This window comes from Planococcus citri, chromosome 4 (genome assembly GCF_950023065.1).
Source record: "Planococcus citri chromosome 4, ihPlaCitr1.1, whole genome shotgun sequence".
Taxonomy (NCBI): domain Eukaryota; kingdom Metazoa; phylum Arthropoda; class Insecta; order Hemiptera; family Pseudococcidae; genus Planococcus; species Planococcus citri.
Genome location: NC_088680.1, coordinates 55,572,655 through 55,587,997, shown reverse-complemented (window position 1 = coordinate 55,587,997; position 15,343 = coordinate 55,572,655). Strand labels below are relative to the sequence as shown.

Genomic DNA, 15,343 nt, shown 5'->3' with positions numbered 1-15,343 from the left:
AGGACTTGCACGAAATTTTTCAAACCTTACAAAGGTAGATCGAAACATCATGCAAAAATTTATCACCTGTCAAAATCTCAAGTGCTAAAGTGCGTTTTTCGATTTTTGGTGAATTTTTGAAAATCCAATTTAGGCCAAAAATGAGGGAAAAAATCAAAATTTTACCAAATTGACCAAGAAAGCTGAAATTTGGGATATACCCTATTTTCGATAGACCAAATCGATTGGAAACGGTTTCAACCCGTTTTGAGCGGTTCTGGAGCCTCCAGCAGATTTTTGAAACTCGAAATTCCCACAAAATCCCATCAAATTGGAGTTGTAAAGCTGAAATTTATTCTAAAAACTAATTTCAATACGCTACGAAGTACTGCAGGTAAATTCCAAGTCGTTTTGGAGCCTCCAGCGACTTTTTGAAAATTCCTGAAGCCTCCAGTAGATTTTTGAAACTTTAAATTTTCACAAAATTTCATCAAATGGAGATGGAAAGCTGAAATTTAAACTATACTCCAATTTTAACACCCTCTGAAGACGAATTCAGGTGGGTTCAAGTCATTTTAGAGCATCCAACGACTTTTTTGGAAATTACTGGAGCCTCCAGTAGATTTTTGAAACTTGAAATTTCCTCAAAATTTCATCAAACTGAGATGGAGAGTCGAAATACATTCTGCAAACTAATTTCAATACGCTACGAAGTACTGCAGGTAAAATTTCAAGTCGTTTTGAAGCCACCAGCGACTTTTTGAAAATTCATGAAGCCTCCAGCAGATTTTTGAAACTTTAAATTTTCACAAAATTTCATCAAATGGAGATGGAAAGCTGAAATTTACTCTATACTCCAATTTTACACCCTCTGAAGACGAATTCAGGTGGGTTCAAGTCATTTTAGAGCATCGAACGACTTTTTTGGAAATTACTGGAGCCTCTAGTAGATTTTTGAAACTTGAAATTTCCTCAAAATTTCATCAAACTGAGATGGAGAGTCGAAATACATTCTGCAAACTAATTTCAATACGCTACGAAGTTGACTGCTGGTGGATTTCAAGTCGTTTTAGAGCCTCCAGTGACTTTTTGAAACGTTGTATGAAGTTTTTTTGGAAAATTGAAATTTCCTAAAAGTAGCTGGAAGCTTCAAAACCATTTGAAACCACCATGTAGTCTGCGAAGTGAATTTCAGCTTGCCAACTCCATTTGATAAATTAATGTTGCGGGAATTTCAAGTTTCAAAAATCTACTGGAGGGTCCAGTAATTTTCAAAAAAGTCGCTGGATGCTCTGAAATGACTTGAACCCACCTGAAGTCGTCTTCAGAAGGTGTTAAAATTGGAGTGTAGAGTAAATTTCAGCTTTCCATCTCCATTTGATGAAATTTTGTGAAAATTTAAACTTTCAAAAATCTGCTGGAGGCTCCAGAACCGCTCAAAACGGGTTGAAACCGTTTCCAATCGATTTGGTCTGTCGAAAATAGGGCATATCCCAAATTTCAGCTTTCTTGGTCAATTTGGTAAAATTTTGATTTTTTCCATCATTTTTGGCCTAAATTGGATTTTCAAAAATTCACTAAAAATCAAAAAACGCACTTCAGCACTTGAAATGTTGACAGGTGATGAATTTTTGCATGATGTTTCGATCTACCTTTGTAAGGTTTGAAAAATTTCGTGCAAGTCCTATGTTGAAACGCAAAATCTGCGATTTCGGCTGACCTGTCAATCAAAATGGCCGCCATTTTGTAAGTAAGGCCGACTTTTTTTTGGGCAAGTTTGCTTTAAAATGTTCCTCAGGATGTCCCTTTTAAGAAAAAAGTCGTTCCGGAGGATCGGCGGGGGGGGGGGGGGGTGCAATTACTCCTATTGTCATATGCCGGACTATTTCACTAGAGTCGAAATAATCCGATGAAGTTGAGCGATGTATCGAATGATGTGTTTTCGAATGTGCTGAATATGAATTTGAATACAGCTTTACTTTTCAGTGAAAACTGGAGGAAAGGGGAGGAGAAAGTTGAAAAGTATTTTTTTGTAGAATGAACATGAGATTACGTTTACGTTGAACCACAAAATACTTATACGTATACCTTCGAAATTCTCAAAATCTAACATACTAGACATTTTAGAGTTTCATTATCAATAAAATCACTATGGATGCCATTCATTGGTTGATATTTGCCCACTAGGAAGCGATAAATTATAGTAAAACTTTCAGATGTTGTTCGGCGTGATAAATGGAAATGGAAGCTTTTATAAAATTGACCAACAAATACTTCGGTACACAGTTAATAAAGAACAAGGTCGCGAAATATCACATAAACAACCCGAATGTCTTTAATTTTACCCTACTTATTAAGAAACTAAACGCCATAAAACTTGACACTTCATTGTGTTATATTTCTTTAAGAATTTGATTAAAAGTAGGTATTTATAGGTGGTATCCAATATCGAAGCACCTGCTACCTATATTATCTATACAAAATAACTCAAATATGCTGGAAATTATATCTGAGAGCTTCTTATTCGAAATAATAAATTATTTGATGTAATTCATTTACTTACTCAGATATTATTCATAACGAGTAGGTATTCCATTTTCTATAAAATTTAATATAAACGATGTTGATGCGTTTAATAGCGTTATCTGAGACTATAGTTTGTTCTTATTTTGACATGATGTTTTGTTGATTCAATTTATTCTCCTTTATTTTTTATTCCTATTCTTTTTTAATATCTAAGTATATCTCTAATTGTGAAGAAGAAATCCAAGAATGACGACAATACAAAAGCCTTTGAACGAATGGATAATATTTCTAATTTATTTTCCTTTCGTTGTTACCTATAGTTGTTATTTGCGAGCAAAATATTCGTGTTTCGTGTTTCCTAAAATATAATATATTTTTTTCGAAAAATATTCTCAATTTCATATCATTATTACGTCTCCGGTTAAATTTACTATATTAAGTTTCAACATTTTCCATCGTCAAAATATTGGTAGGTAATAATTTTAAACAAACAGGTGGGTATTTATTATTGCTGTTAACTTACAATCATAATCAGGAGAATATGGCGCTGCGCTGGTATGTGATAAGGTTATCAATATACACAGGAAAATTCCAAATATAACTACTGTTTGTGGTTTATTCATTTCGTACCCTGTAAACCGAACGAATAACCAATGTTATTTCAAAGTAATTATCACGTTATATAATATAGAAAAATAATCAAATTATTAACTCACCTGGATATATGTATATTTGTATGTTATATTCTAATTCTATAGGATAATGGTGTTGTTCCTATACAAACAAACAAAAAATAGTTCAGATTTTACTATACATAGGTACAGGTAGGTATTCGCAATATATAAGTAATTTATTACATTAAAAAGTAGCTAGCTAGGTACACAATGAATAGTCGGATTGTTTTTTCAATATTTTTCTGTGGCCCATAAATCGTTTCAAAAATGACATTCGATAATCCATCGTAAATATAAAAAAATTGCCCAACGTGTCGTTGTAATTAAATAACTGTAATTTTTGCACTCGAATTAGTTCTTGTATCTTGGCAATAAATTAAAACTGATTACCACGTTACGCAGGAATTTTCCAAAAAAATGTGACCGAAAAAATAGTACGGATGCGACGTTGCCAATACGTGCTACTCCAAAGTTTTGATTACGATTAGCTTTAATATAAATAAAATTCATCTGAGCGTATGCTTTTATTATATGCTACCTTATATTGGTATTAGTTAAGCGTCGAGGTAAACAGACCGAATGAAATCATGCACCCGTAAGAATTACACGATAATTTGATTTACTCGGTATTTTATTTTTTGAGATGAACCGCTATGAAAGATTAATTACCAAGTCTTCGCTACCTACGTCGTGGAATCAACTTAGGTTAAAGCTTCGAGGCAAAAAATAAAACTTTTACCAGCGAAGATCCAAGTTACACTAAATTTTATTACAAATTAATAGTACTACGAATAGGTGCTTTACACTTCACCTTATCGCGAAGATATTAATAAGGAACATATCACATTGTACTGTACCTACCTACGTATAATGAACGGAAAATTCCTAAAAAACAAATACTGACTGATAAAACATAGGAAACTAGATCTAGTGGTACTCGTTTATAATACTTAGAATCCTAGAGAGTAATTATTCGGGTAATATTTCAACTCATAGCGTTAATAATGCACGTTGAAGGAATGTTTCTAAAAATAAAGGTTACTTTGCACACCTATCAGGTAATATCGTACGTATGTAGGTAGTATGGATATTTTGTTACACGATGAGGAACAAAAAAAAAAAAAAGAACAAAAGATTTATCTTCGAAGAGGAATTTTTTGCCCATTCGTAATTATACAATTGTCTATGTGGGTAAAACTTTCTGATGTAACACGCGTGTTAAACTTTACACGCTGTTTTAATTTTTATACTTTTTTTTTTTCGCACCAAGACGAGAAATTTCACCCTCGTTAATTTAGTACAACGAACAGGAAAAATGAAATATTAACGAGGAATTTTTAAAACACCTAACCGAGCCTTGTCGTTTATTTTTTATTTACTTTCTCTTTTAAAATTTTAACCAGAGTATGGGTTCGGGTTGTTAATGAAATAATATACGCCTGGTAAGGAAAGATTTGACCATCAGAATAGGTATGTAGGTACCATTGTATAAAGGTGTTTGCTCTTTTTGATGTAGGAACCTTTGTGTAGAAGCAGGAAGATTTTTTGCTTGAAATGGCGAATTTAGAAGTATAAGGATATTAAAGTTAGGGTATATTTTCGATAAAAATGCGTTTCGCGACGATAGGTAAGTAAGTGGGTAGGTAACTATTGTAAAAAAAATTTTTGTTGAACGAATATTGAAAGTTTTTATCGAGTACCTGAACGCACTTTAATAATATTCGATAGAAACGAATATTGAAATTGTAATAATACCGGTAGGAAAGTGACTCTCGTCTGAACTGAAATGGTATAGACCTGTAGATATGTATTTGAAAAGGGAAAAATTTCGTGACGAGCAAACTATCTATGGGTGAAAGCCCGAAAGATTATCGATCTACATAATGCAACAATTTGTTGAAAATATGTTAGACTTGTTCTATATAGTTGGTTCTAAAGATTTTTTTTAGTCCATCTTTCGTAGGTGGTGAGGGGGGGCGTACCAAATTAAAATAGTGAAAATAAAATTTCAATTTGATTGACATTATGACGACTTACTTTATGCTATACGAAAGTGATTAGACGTGTTTGTTTTATATAAATTCTCACACTGAAATGATATACTGTATCGTGTCACACGAGCTTTTATCTGTACTTAATTAAATAATTTTTTTAAGCGTGGGTACGGGTACGAGTAGGTTCATTTTTTTAGATGAAAATTTCGAAAAAATATTTAAATTTTACTGATAGCCTTATAATGAATGAATAAATGAGACAATTTGAGACAATTTATAGCAAGCTGGCATGACCAATAAACAAACATTCTTGAAATTAGATACAACATTTTTTCTGAAAGATTGTTTTTTAATCATTGTAATGTACTTGAAGTTCAGCCAATTTTTAAAATTGAATTTACTTGTCCTTGTCTGCTTATAAGTTTTATGCTTTATGCACTTTTGACGTAAACTGATGTAATCAAGAAGGCTCCAGATTAGCTGTCTATTTCACTCGTAAAAAAAATCAAAAGTTCTCAAATAGGTATTTTGTACATTTTCATGTATAAACTTGAAGTACTTACTGTTTTTGGGTATTTTTTCTTAATATGAAGTATATGAAGATTGAAATTTTGTTTTCTGTTTATTTTAGAGTGAATTTCTGCTTATTGAATACGGGAGCTCATTGTTGAAATCACACGTGCAACAACAGAACTTTCAAGTCAAATTTGATCCTATATGAAATTCGTACTTCATTCGAGTAGGTAGTAGGTAAGTACATAATAACTGGAAATTGAAAGGAAGGAAAATAAAAAGCCCAACTATTCGTCTCAGTTCGCAAATTCAAGTGGATATAAATGAAACAAAATTAGCTCGAGTTTTGTGCAAATAACAATAACATCGGTTTTTATTGGAATTTCCTCAATTTTTTAAACGTCATCGTGCTTTCTATATGTCCTCAGCTAGCGCAGAATTCCAATGATCATTTTGACCGTGTTATTGCACAGATGATACGATTTTTGGTACACCCTGGAGAAGTAAGTTAGGATTAACATTCTTTTTCTTATCATTTTCTCATTCAATTTAAATTTTTCAAGTACAGTACATGAGTAGGTACAATAGGGAAATTATCAGAAGTAAAAATCGACTAAAAATCAAGTTCTGTAAAACAAGAATAGTTGATTGATATTTAAAAGAAAAACACCAATAAAAAAATGAATAAGTAGATCCTTAAATAAGTATCTACCTAAATGAAAAATAATCTTGTTCAATTTTGCAAAAAATTGATTTTTTATTCAAAACTATTAAATACCTGTATAAATATTCAATGGAGCAAAATGAGCTAAAAAAACGTCGAGTAAAATAAATCATTAAAAGTTGATGAGAATTTCCAACTTCGAGAAATGCTTAAAAATTTCAACTGACGACCTGAGTGGAACTTTTCAAAAAAAATTTGAAAAATTGACTGCAAAAAATAGCAAATTTCGTAGTTTTTACAACTTAGGTTGAAATTTTTCAAAAAAATTGAAAAAATGACAACAAAAATTATAAAATTTTATGATTTTTACAAAAATTATCAAAAAAATTGATTCTTCATTGCAAACATAATTGATCATATAAGATGAAAAAAAATTGCAAAAATTGCAAAAAAAAAATCGATTCTCGAATTTTGATATTATTTTTGATTTGTGCAATAATTCAATTAATCGGGTTATGAGATTCAATTATCGTATTTACGTTTTTTAGATTTGATTAATCGAACACAGAGTCTGATGTACAATTGAATAAATGTATCAGTGTCGATCAATTTTCTAAAATCATTCGATAATAATTATTCTGAACTCACATCGAATATTAGCGAAAGTAGGTATACTTGGGCATTTGTACCTACCTATCTAGAAATCCATTTTCTCCCAAATTTATTAAATTTAAGTCTTTTTGTTTCAGTTTCACATTATTTTGAAATTTAATTTCAAAATCATTTTATGTAACATTATCGAATCTGATTTACTTTTTGAAAACGCAAAATATCTAGTTACTTATGAAAACAATATGAGAAGAATCGGTAGACATCTGGACACCTTTTAACAATTTCTTTCCATAGATTTCGCTATAGCCCAGAGGTGTAACGATTATAATCGATGCTGCATCGATCATTTCGTCCCAAAATAATCGGACTAATCGGAGGATAATCGATTAATCGGCGATTATTCGGCCAAAAAAATTTGCTGTTCCATGATTGGTTGGAATTGAGTGACGTCAGTCATCACCATAAATGTTTTCTGAGCCATTATCTGAACAATTTTCAATTTCATTTTTTTACTCAAAAAGTAATTGTAATGAAAGGATTGAAGAGAAAATGAAAATATGAAACATCAAATAACAAATTAAAACCAAAAGGAAGACACAAAATCAAGATTTGGATTAATTTAAAAAAATTACAAATTACCCAAAGGTCCGATTAATCGATTACGGCCGATTATAAATAATCGGCGATTATTAATCGGAGATAATCGATTATAATCGTAATCGTTACACCTCTGCTATAGCCAGGGCTATTCGAATGTGGACATTTCACCTTCTGGCGTCCTCCTGGCGCAGAACTCCTGTAATAGTTTATACACATATTTTTGCCCAAAAAATGCTGTAGCTTAGTTACTTTCAAAACACCCGGAATATGAATAGGTAGGCACATCTTTCTTTTTTTTCAAAGCCCTTCCTCACTTCTTACTTTCAATTTTAACACACGAGAGGATAATTTTGAATTATGATGGTTATTCTATGAATTCCTGACGCAGAACTCCTAGTCTCGTTTTTTAATCACCTTATTGCACATTGAGAAGGCTCTTATATGAAACAACATAGCTCGGATTTCGTTTAAATTCACAAAGACAGTTTATACTTCGAGTTGAAAGTGTCCCATAAAAATTTCGAGACTCCTTAGATCAAATGAAGGATGTTCTAGAAGTTCCCAAAATGGGCTTATTTTCGAGAAAATGTGTGTTTTTTTTTTGATAACACCTCGCAACCGCATAATTTTGCAACTAGGATACCTCTCAAAGTGTTCGTCCCTGATTTGAACGAGAGCATGATTTTTGGAAAGAGCATGATCTAATACTCTTGTAGACAAAATTTGTCACCAAAGTTAATTTTTCGATTTTTGGCAAATTTTTGAAAATCTAAAATGTAGATATACTTTTTGGGAATTTATTATACTTCTTTCAAAAAAATAAAATAAAGTACATTTTATTTCACAAAAATGATCAAAATCAGTCATAAAAATCACCTCTCCTGAAGCTGAATTTAACTATTTTCTTTCATTTTGGAGCCTCCCGCTCAATTTTCAATTTCTTCGAGATTTAAAAATTTTCCCAGAAAGTTGGGAAGTGAATTTGGGATAATTTTTTATATTTTTCCACTCTCAAGTTTTACTTTCTCACATTAATTTATACCTTTCCTGGAGAAATTGGGAATTTCTGAAAGGATTGAAAATCACGTTGGATGGCTTCAGAGTTGCTCGAAGTCGAAGCGATGAAATTTAGGTTCTAAGAAGTTAAATTTCAGGACTGACTTTCTAAATTTTCACTAAATAATTGATTACACATTTTTTTCAAAAGCTCCCAATCGTCAGAAATGGTTAATGGCCAAAAATCTAAAAATCAATTGGGACAGCTAAGATTATTTCGGCTATGAAGAATTCAGAACATCATTTTTCCGAAAATCGTGGTTCCACCTCCGTGATGTAGGCCTTGTAGGGGCTCGAATTTTTTATAGAACGCTTCAGGCTCAAAGTGATCACTTCCATGAAAGTGGCCCAAATCTAGGGTAGGTAGTTAGATATGTTTTTTTGTTTCGACAGTCCTATTGCACATACCTATGTCTAAATTTAATATTTATCTACAAATACAGCAGTAAAAAGGGAGTTGTTATTTTCCAAACCTTGGGAGAGGAGTGAACGATCAGTTCGTACAAACGAACGATATTGTCTTTACTCCAGATCCGTTCCATATCAGTACTTCAGTACCACATTTTTATCAATTTCCCATTATCAGGCTTTTTTCGCCCTTCAGTTTGAATTATTTTATGCAATTTCGTTGAGTTTTGCTTCCATTCGTAAAAATTAAATAAAAGATGAATCCGGACTCCTGAGAATGAAAAATGTATTTCAAAATAGTTCATTAGTTCTTACGTTGATTTTAATTTCCGTAGTCTTGAGTTCTAAAAAAAAAATGAATCCCAAGAAGGAAGAAGCCGGATTCTCGGGATTTTCCCTTGAAACTTTGAAAACTGAACTGCGGAAATGGGTTGTGGATTCAAGTGTGGAAGTGGAAGAAGGTGGCCATTGGAAATTTAAAATACAGTGGAACCTCGAAACTGGAACACTCTATTTTTTACAAATAATCATTTTACATACAACATACATCGAATCTGTTTTCGGTACTTATTACTTATCTGGGATGTTAATTTGGCTAAGTTTTCCACTCGTGATGTTCGTATCGGTTTACTGCACTAACGTAATGGTATACACTTTAATTCCAGAGGTGTTTATTCGGTGCAATTTTAATGAAGATCGTAAAGATCTATTTTGTCGATAAAAAAAGAAAACCAATGCCACCAATGGATTGTAAAGCTGAAAGGAAGACGAAAAAAAAATGAAGTCCAAAAAGGAACGAATGAATCGATTTGAATGACCACCTCTCCCAAGGTGCGGAAAATAACAAATCCCCAGTAAAAATAGCAACACATGATTATTGGTTGTTCGATTGAGATGATAACATTCCACTAATGACAGATATCTATGATATATATTATTCTACTCTGTCAACCTATTTTTCTGAACAATTTTGTTTGGGGGGGGGGTGTTCGATATTTCTGAGCACCCTGTATCACTTTTAAGATGCTTTATATGTAGCTTTTCGTACCCATTCAACGCACAAATGAATAATTGTACTGTTCGAATTGCAGCAGTTAAATGTCCTCCTGGCGCAGAACCCCTATATGATAAAATTTTGTGTTAAATAATTTTTTTTAATCAAAAGATTTCTTTTGAGGTGCTCGATATTTCTGAGCACTCTGTATCACTTTCAGGATATCTTGTAGCTTTCACACCTATTCAATACACAAATGAATACCTAATATTAATGCCTGAATTGCAACAGTTCAATGTCCTCCTGGCGCAGAACCCCCCATGATCATTCCACCCATATTATCGCATCGATAACATTACTTTCAGAACACCCTATACATATAGGTACATTACTCTCGTAGTTTAATTATTTTATTTCGGACGAACTGTTGTACGAATAGGTAATTCTAATAAGCTTTAAAATTATTGAAAACGTCGCGCCATAACTCGCCAGCTCTATTCAATTTTATACATATTCAACAGCTTTCCGTTTATATGGCCGCGCAAACGACAAAAATGAACCTATATAGATAGGTACCGTACTGAGGCTTGAAATAATATTACATTTACTTGGTAAGTCGATATGTAAACGTTACATCTAGTGAACGTTATGTAGGTACCCTACCTATATAGAGGTACACGGATTCAGTTTCAATGCATGTAGGTTTTTTCGCGCATAATTAAACGTATACTATGGTGTTTCATTTAATGGATCTGTACACCACGTATAGAAAACCTAGTCTACCTACTTCATAAGAATGGATACCGAAGCACTATTCTTCTTCGTGGTAAAAATACTCTTCGCGGTGTTCTCGATATTTTATATTCTTCATTATACACTCGATATCAATTGCCGACGCGATGAAAACCTACACCTATTATGTCGATAAAATTGAAATCGTGTTTTGAGGAAAATTTTTAACGAACCGGATTGAATTTCGGAGTAGGATATTTAATTGCGAGATTTTTTTTACCGCAGGCTCTCATCGTAAAAAATATGTAGAACATCGCGAAGATACGGTTGAATTTTATTAAAACGTGAAATTCGATTTTCTACGATGAAATCTTAGCCACTTGTGCTGCGAACGAATCAAGCTATCCGCAAAGTATTTTCGTGTTGCTATTTTTCGAAATTTGATTTCAATTTCGTTTTTTTTTCTTCTTCTCCTTCTTTATACCCCGAAAAACTTCCATTTAATTTGTTGACTCGAGGTGTATTGTGTAATTGAATTTCAATCTATATCGAGGTCGCAGCCAAATGACGGTGATATTCTTCCTTCCTCTTTTTTTTTTTGTGTGTACGTGTAAATGTTACCTACGTATTCTGTGTATAAGATATAGCTATTCAAAGATTAAATACGATGCAGCATGCTTTTATACATGGTTTAGAAAAAAATATATGGTCCAGGGTTTTCATTCCTCTTCCTTTAATACGAATTACTACGTCAGCATCATCGTCTTAGCTGCGGAGTGTGGGTTACAAATGGCAATGGGAACATTTAAAATGAAATTTTTCAACTCGAAACTATTGTCTGAGGAAAAAAAAAACAATGAAATGTCGAGTAAAGGGAAAAATATATTATCAGTGGTACAAACGTTAATCCTCGTTCGGAGTTTTACAACGCAAAAATGTCATTTACAGCGTCGCTTATCTATATAAGAATGTGGCAATATTTGAAACTTCTCCCCCTTTCCCTAAAAAAATCAACTTTTGGCCAAAAAATGGTTACCTTTTTTGACGGATGGTTTTCATGTTCTTCTTCTAATTTATATCCGATTTTCAAACTCCAGCCCACCACGTCGACGTGATGAAAACCTGTCACGTAAAATATATTCAAAAATCATCGATTCGAATTCGAATTCGTGCAGTGTGAGAAAAAAATACACAAAACATGTCGAATATGACTACAAAATACAAAGAAACTGTGCACAAGAAGAAGACTTTTCGTGACAAAATTAAACGTCATTCCTCATCCTCCTCCTTACTGTGCAAATTCACGATGGTAAACATATTAAAGATGTTTTTAATTCCGTACATTTCCAATTGATAAGATGTTTATTTTATATACGTACTCGTAGGTACTTTTTCATCTGTATCGACAAATTGTCATCCGCGTGTATGAAAAGAAACGACATTATTGCAAGAAAATTGCATTCTCTGCGAGGTTTTTCCCCATTTTAAACAAATTCTCATCGCATGTAGTTTTTCATTACATATCCAGTAAAATAACATTTGGAATTTTTCAAGAATTTGTAAAATTCACGATTAAATATTAGGTGAGTACCTACGTTGAAATGTAAATTGAACTGACGACGAATTGATTCAACAAGTTTTCAAGGATTTTATTATCTACAATGGTATTTGGCTGCCTAATGCCAATTGTCGTCTTTTGAACATAGCGCTGATACTGAGAGGTGAAATTCAACAAGTAGAGGGAAATTTTAGGCTATAAATTCACCCAGTGGAGTAAGAACAACAAGAGCAGCAGCAACAGGAGAGATTAAAATTTGACACGTTGCCCGATCTTGGCAGACCAAGTTATCGTTAATCGTCTATTACTTACGTGTCGACACAAACGAAACGCATTTGTAGGTTGTCTTATTGTTGAAAACTTTCCCCGGAGGGTGTTTTTTTCTAAGTGGGCGCACGTTTCAAGTTGAGGTTATAAATTGCATAATAAAGGCGTTTTAATTAAACTAAAACGTAAACGTAGGTATCTAGCACCTACCCACCTATACCTACCTATATCTATCTCGACCAGAAACTGAATAAGCATGCTTTTGTCACTTTACTAATTCTTGTTTGTTTATCAGAACCTCGAGTATTTTTTTCTTGGGTATTCGATGCCTTGCTCGACGAGTCGTTCTCGTTATCGCGTGATAAAATTTATTCGAAAGGGGAGCGAGTAGGACGACTTTGCTGGCTTTCAAACTTTAACTGGGCCGTACGTTTTATTCGTGAAATATGACTGGATAGTGGATAGGAAGTGTTTTATAATATTTGGATGTAGAGCCTAAAGAGTTGATTAATTAATCGTTAATGTGCTTAGGTAGTTAGGTATTTGTTGTTCGAATTAAGTAATTGAGCAGATACTAAATGAGGTCGATCAGGTGTTAATCATTTGAGTTGTGAACTGACGGATAGATAATGATGAGAAGTATTAAGTAAGTAGGTGTCAAAAAATATAAAATGGTCGAGCCATCATATAATTATGTAACCGCCTACAAAGATCAGGCATTCAAAATCTATTGTACTGATAATAAACCAAGCAAAAAAAAAAAAAAAAAATCGCAAGGAAACCCAAAAATACACAGTACCACACTGAATTTCATTGGCTCAAATTTTCATGAAAAAAAAATCAAAATACATTGGGTCATTCCATGCCAAATCGGCGGATTTTTGCACGAGGGGTCTTCGATTTTTTTCAAAATCAGATCATTTGTAGAGGTCATCAAACGATGACGAATGGCGCAAACCGGACATTTTTTCGATTTTTTTTGACGGAGCTGTGGCGCTTCAAAGTTCTCCAAAATGGCCGAAAATGGAAAATTTCAGTTGCAAATTGCTCCGGTTGTACGTGGTATAGAATTTTGAACTTTTTTTCAAATTGTAGTACTTTGAGAGGGTAATCGACGAGTGATGTCAAAATCAGTGTTGCCACTTTTAAAAACCTAAAAAAATCGATTTTAAAACTTATAATTTAAATATAACCATGATGTCCGCCAGTAAAAATTCTGAAAAAATTCTCAGTTTTAGTCCTTTTTATGTAGAATAACATATCAAAAAATTGGAGGGGCCTTTTTTTTCATTTTCGAGAAAAAAAATTACAAGTTTTACAATTGCTGCAAAAGTACCATCAGAAACCTAAAAAATGAAAATTTTTGCATTTTTGAAATATTTTACCAATGTGTAGACGATAATGTGAAAAAAATCCCCCTCCCCCCATTTGTCAACGAATTGACATTTTTCGTGCTATAAATTTTTATTTCAAGAGTGAAATATATGCATTTTTCGTCAATTTGTCGACAAATTGAGGGGAGGGGGATTTTTTCACATTATCATCCACACATTGGTAAAATATTTCAAAAATGCAAAAATTTTCATTTTTTAGGTTTCTGATGGTACTTTTGCAGCAATTGTAAAACTTGTAATTTTTTTTTCTCGAAAATGAAAAAAAAGGCCCCTCCAATTTTTTGATATGTTATTCTACATAAAAAGGACTAAAACTGAGAATTTTTTCAGAATTTTTACTGGCGGACATCATGGTTATATTTAAATTATAAGTTTTAAAATCGATTTTTTTAGGTTTTTAAAAGTGGCAACACTGATTTTGACATCACTCGTCGATTACCCTCTCAAAGTACTACAATTTGAAAAAAAGTTCAAAATTCTATACCACGTACAACCGGAGCAATTTGCAACTGAAATTTTCCATTTTCGGCCATTTTGGAGAACTTTGAAGCGCCACAGCTCCGTCAAAAAAAATCGAAAAAATGTCCGGTTTGCGTCATTCGTCATCGTTTGATGACCTCTACAAATGATCGGATTTTGAAAAAAAATCGAAGACCCCTCGTGCAAAAATCCGCCGATTTGGCATGGAATGACCCATTATAATCAAAAGTTAGATAGAAAATTGAAATTTGGTTCATATATATACAATTTTTCCGTATCTCGAATCGATTGGCAGTGATTTTGAATATTTTTGGAGACTCCGGTGGATTTTTGAATTTTCCAGTTTGGGAAAAATTGTTATAAAAAGGGTTAAAATGAAATTCAACGTTTTCAAAATCAGATTAAGTTGAAATTCCTTATTTTTACCGAGATCAATTTGAATATACGAATTTTCAAAACCAAATTTGCTACCAGTTCAAACCCATATTTCAAAAAGTGTTGAGCAAAATCCATTATTTTGAATGATCGATCATTTGATTAGAAAACTATGAAATTTCAATAAAATTTGTCAAAATTGCACGTGTAAGGAAGTGTTGAAAATTTTGTAAAACAAAAATTATATAAAACATCGTTGAAACTTGTTTTCAACTCCAAAAAAATGATTAAAAACAACTAAAGCACCAAAAAATGAAGAAATATTTTTTTAAAAATGAGTTTGAGCCTTTCTGGAGACTGCAGTGGATTTTTAGATTTTCAAATTCAGGAAAAATCGTCAAAAAAGGGCAAAAGGCTTAAAATGAAATTCGACATTTGCAAATTAAGATTAAGTAGGTAAATGTACCTTATTAAGTTATTAGGTAATTCTTACCCAGATCAATTTGAATACACATTT

General features: G+C 32.6%; 1 protein-coding gene across 1 annotated transcript in view; it reads right to left on the bottom strand.

Moving 5' to 3' along the window:
• The window catches only part of LOC135844698 (short neuropeptide F-like), a 74,249-nt gene that overhangs the window by 5,040 nt on the left and 53,866 nt on the right, over positions 1 to 15,343 (bottom strand). The window contains exons 2-3 of the mRNA XM_065363013.1: positions 3,222 to 3,279; positions 3,029 to 3,136 (exon numbers count right to left, since the gene is read on the bottom strand). Of these exons, the coding sequence (XP_065219085.1) occupies positions 3,029 to 3,128 (100 nt within the window). The 5' untranslated portion in view covers positions 3,129 to 3,136; positions 3,222 to 3,279. The remainder of the gene's footprint in view (positions 1 to 3,028; positions 3,137 to 3,221; positions 3,280 to 15,343) is intronic.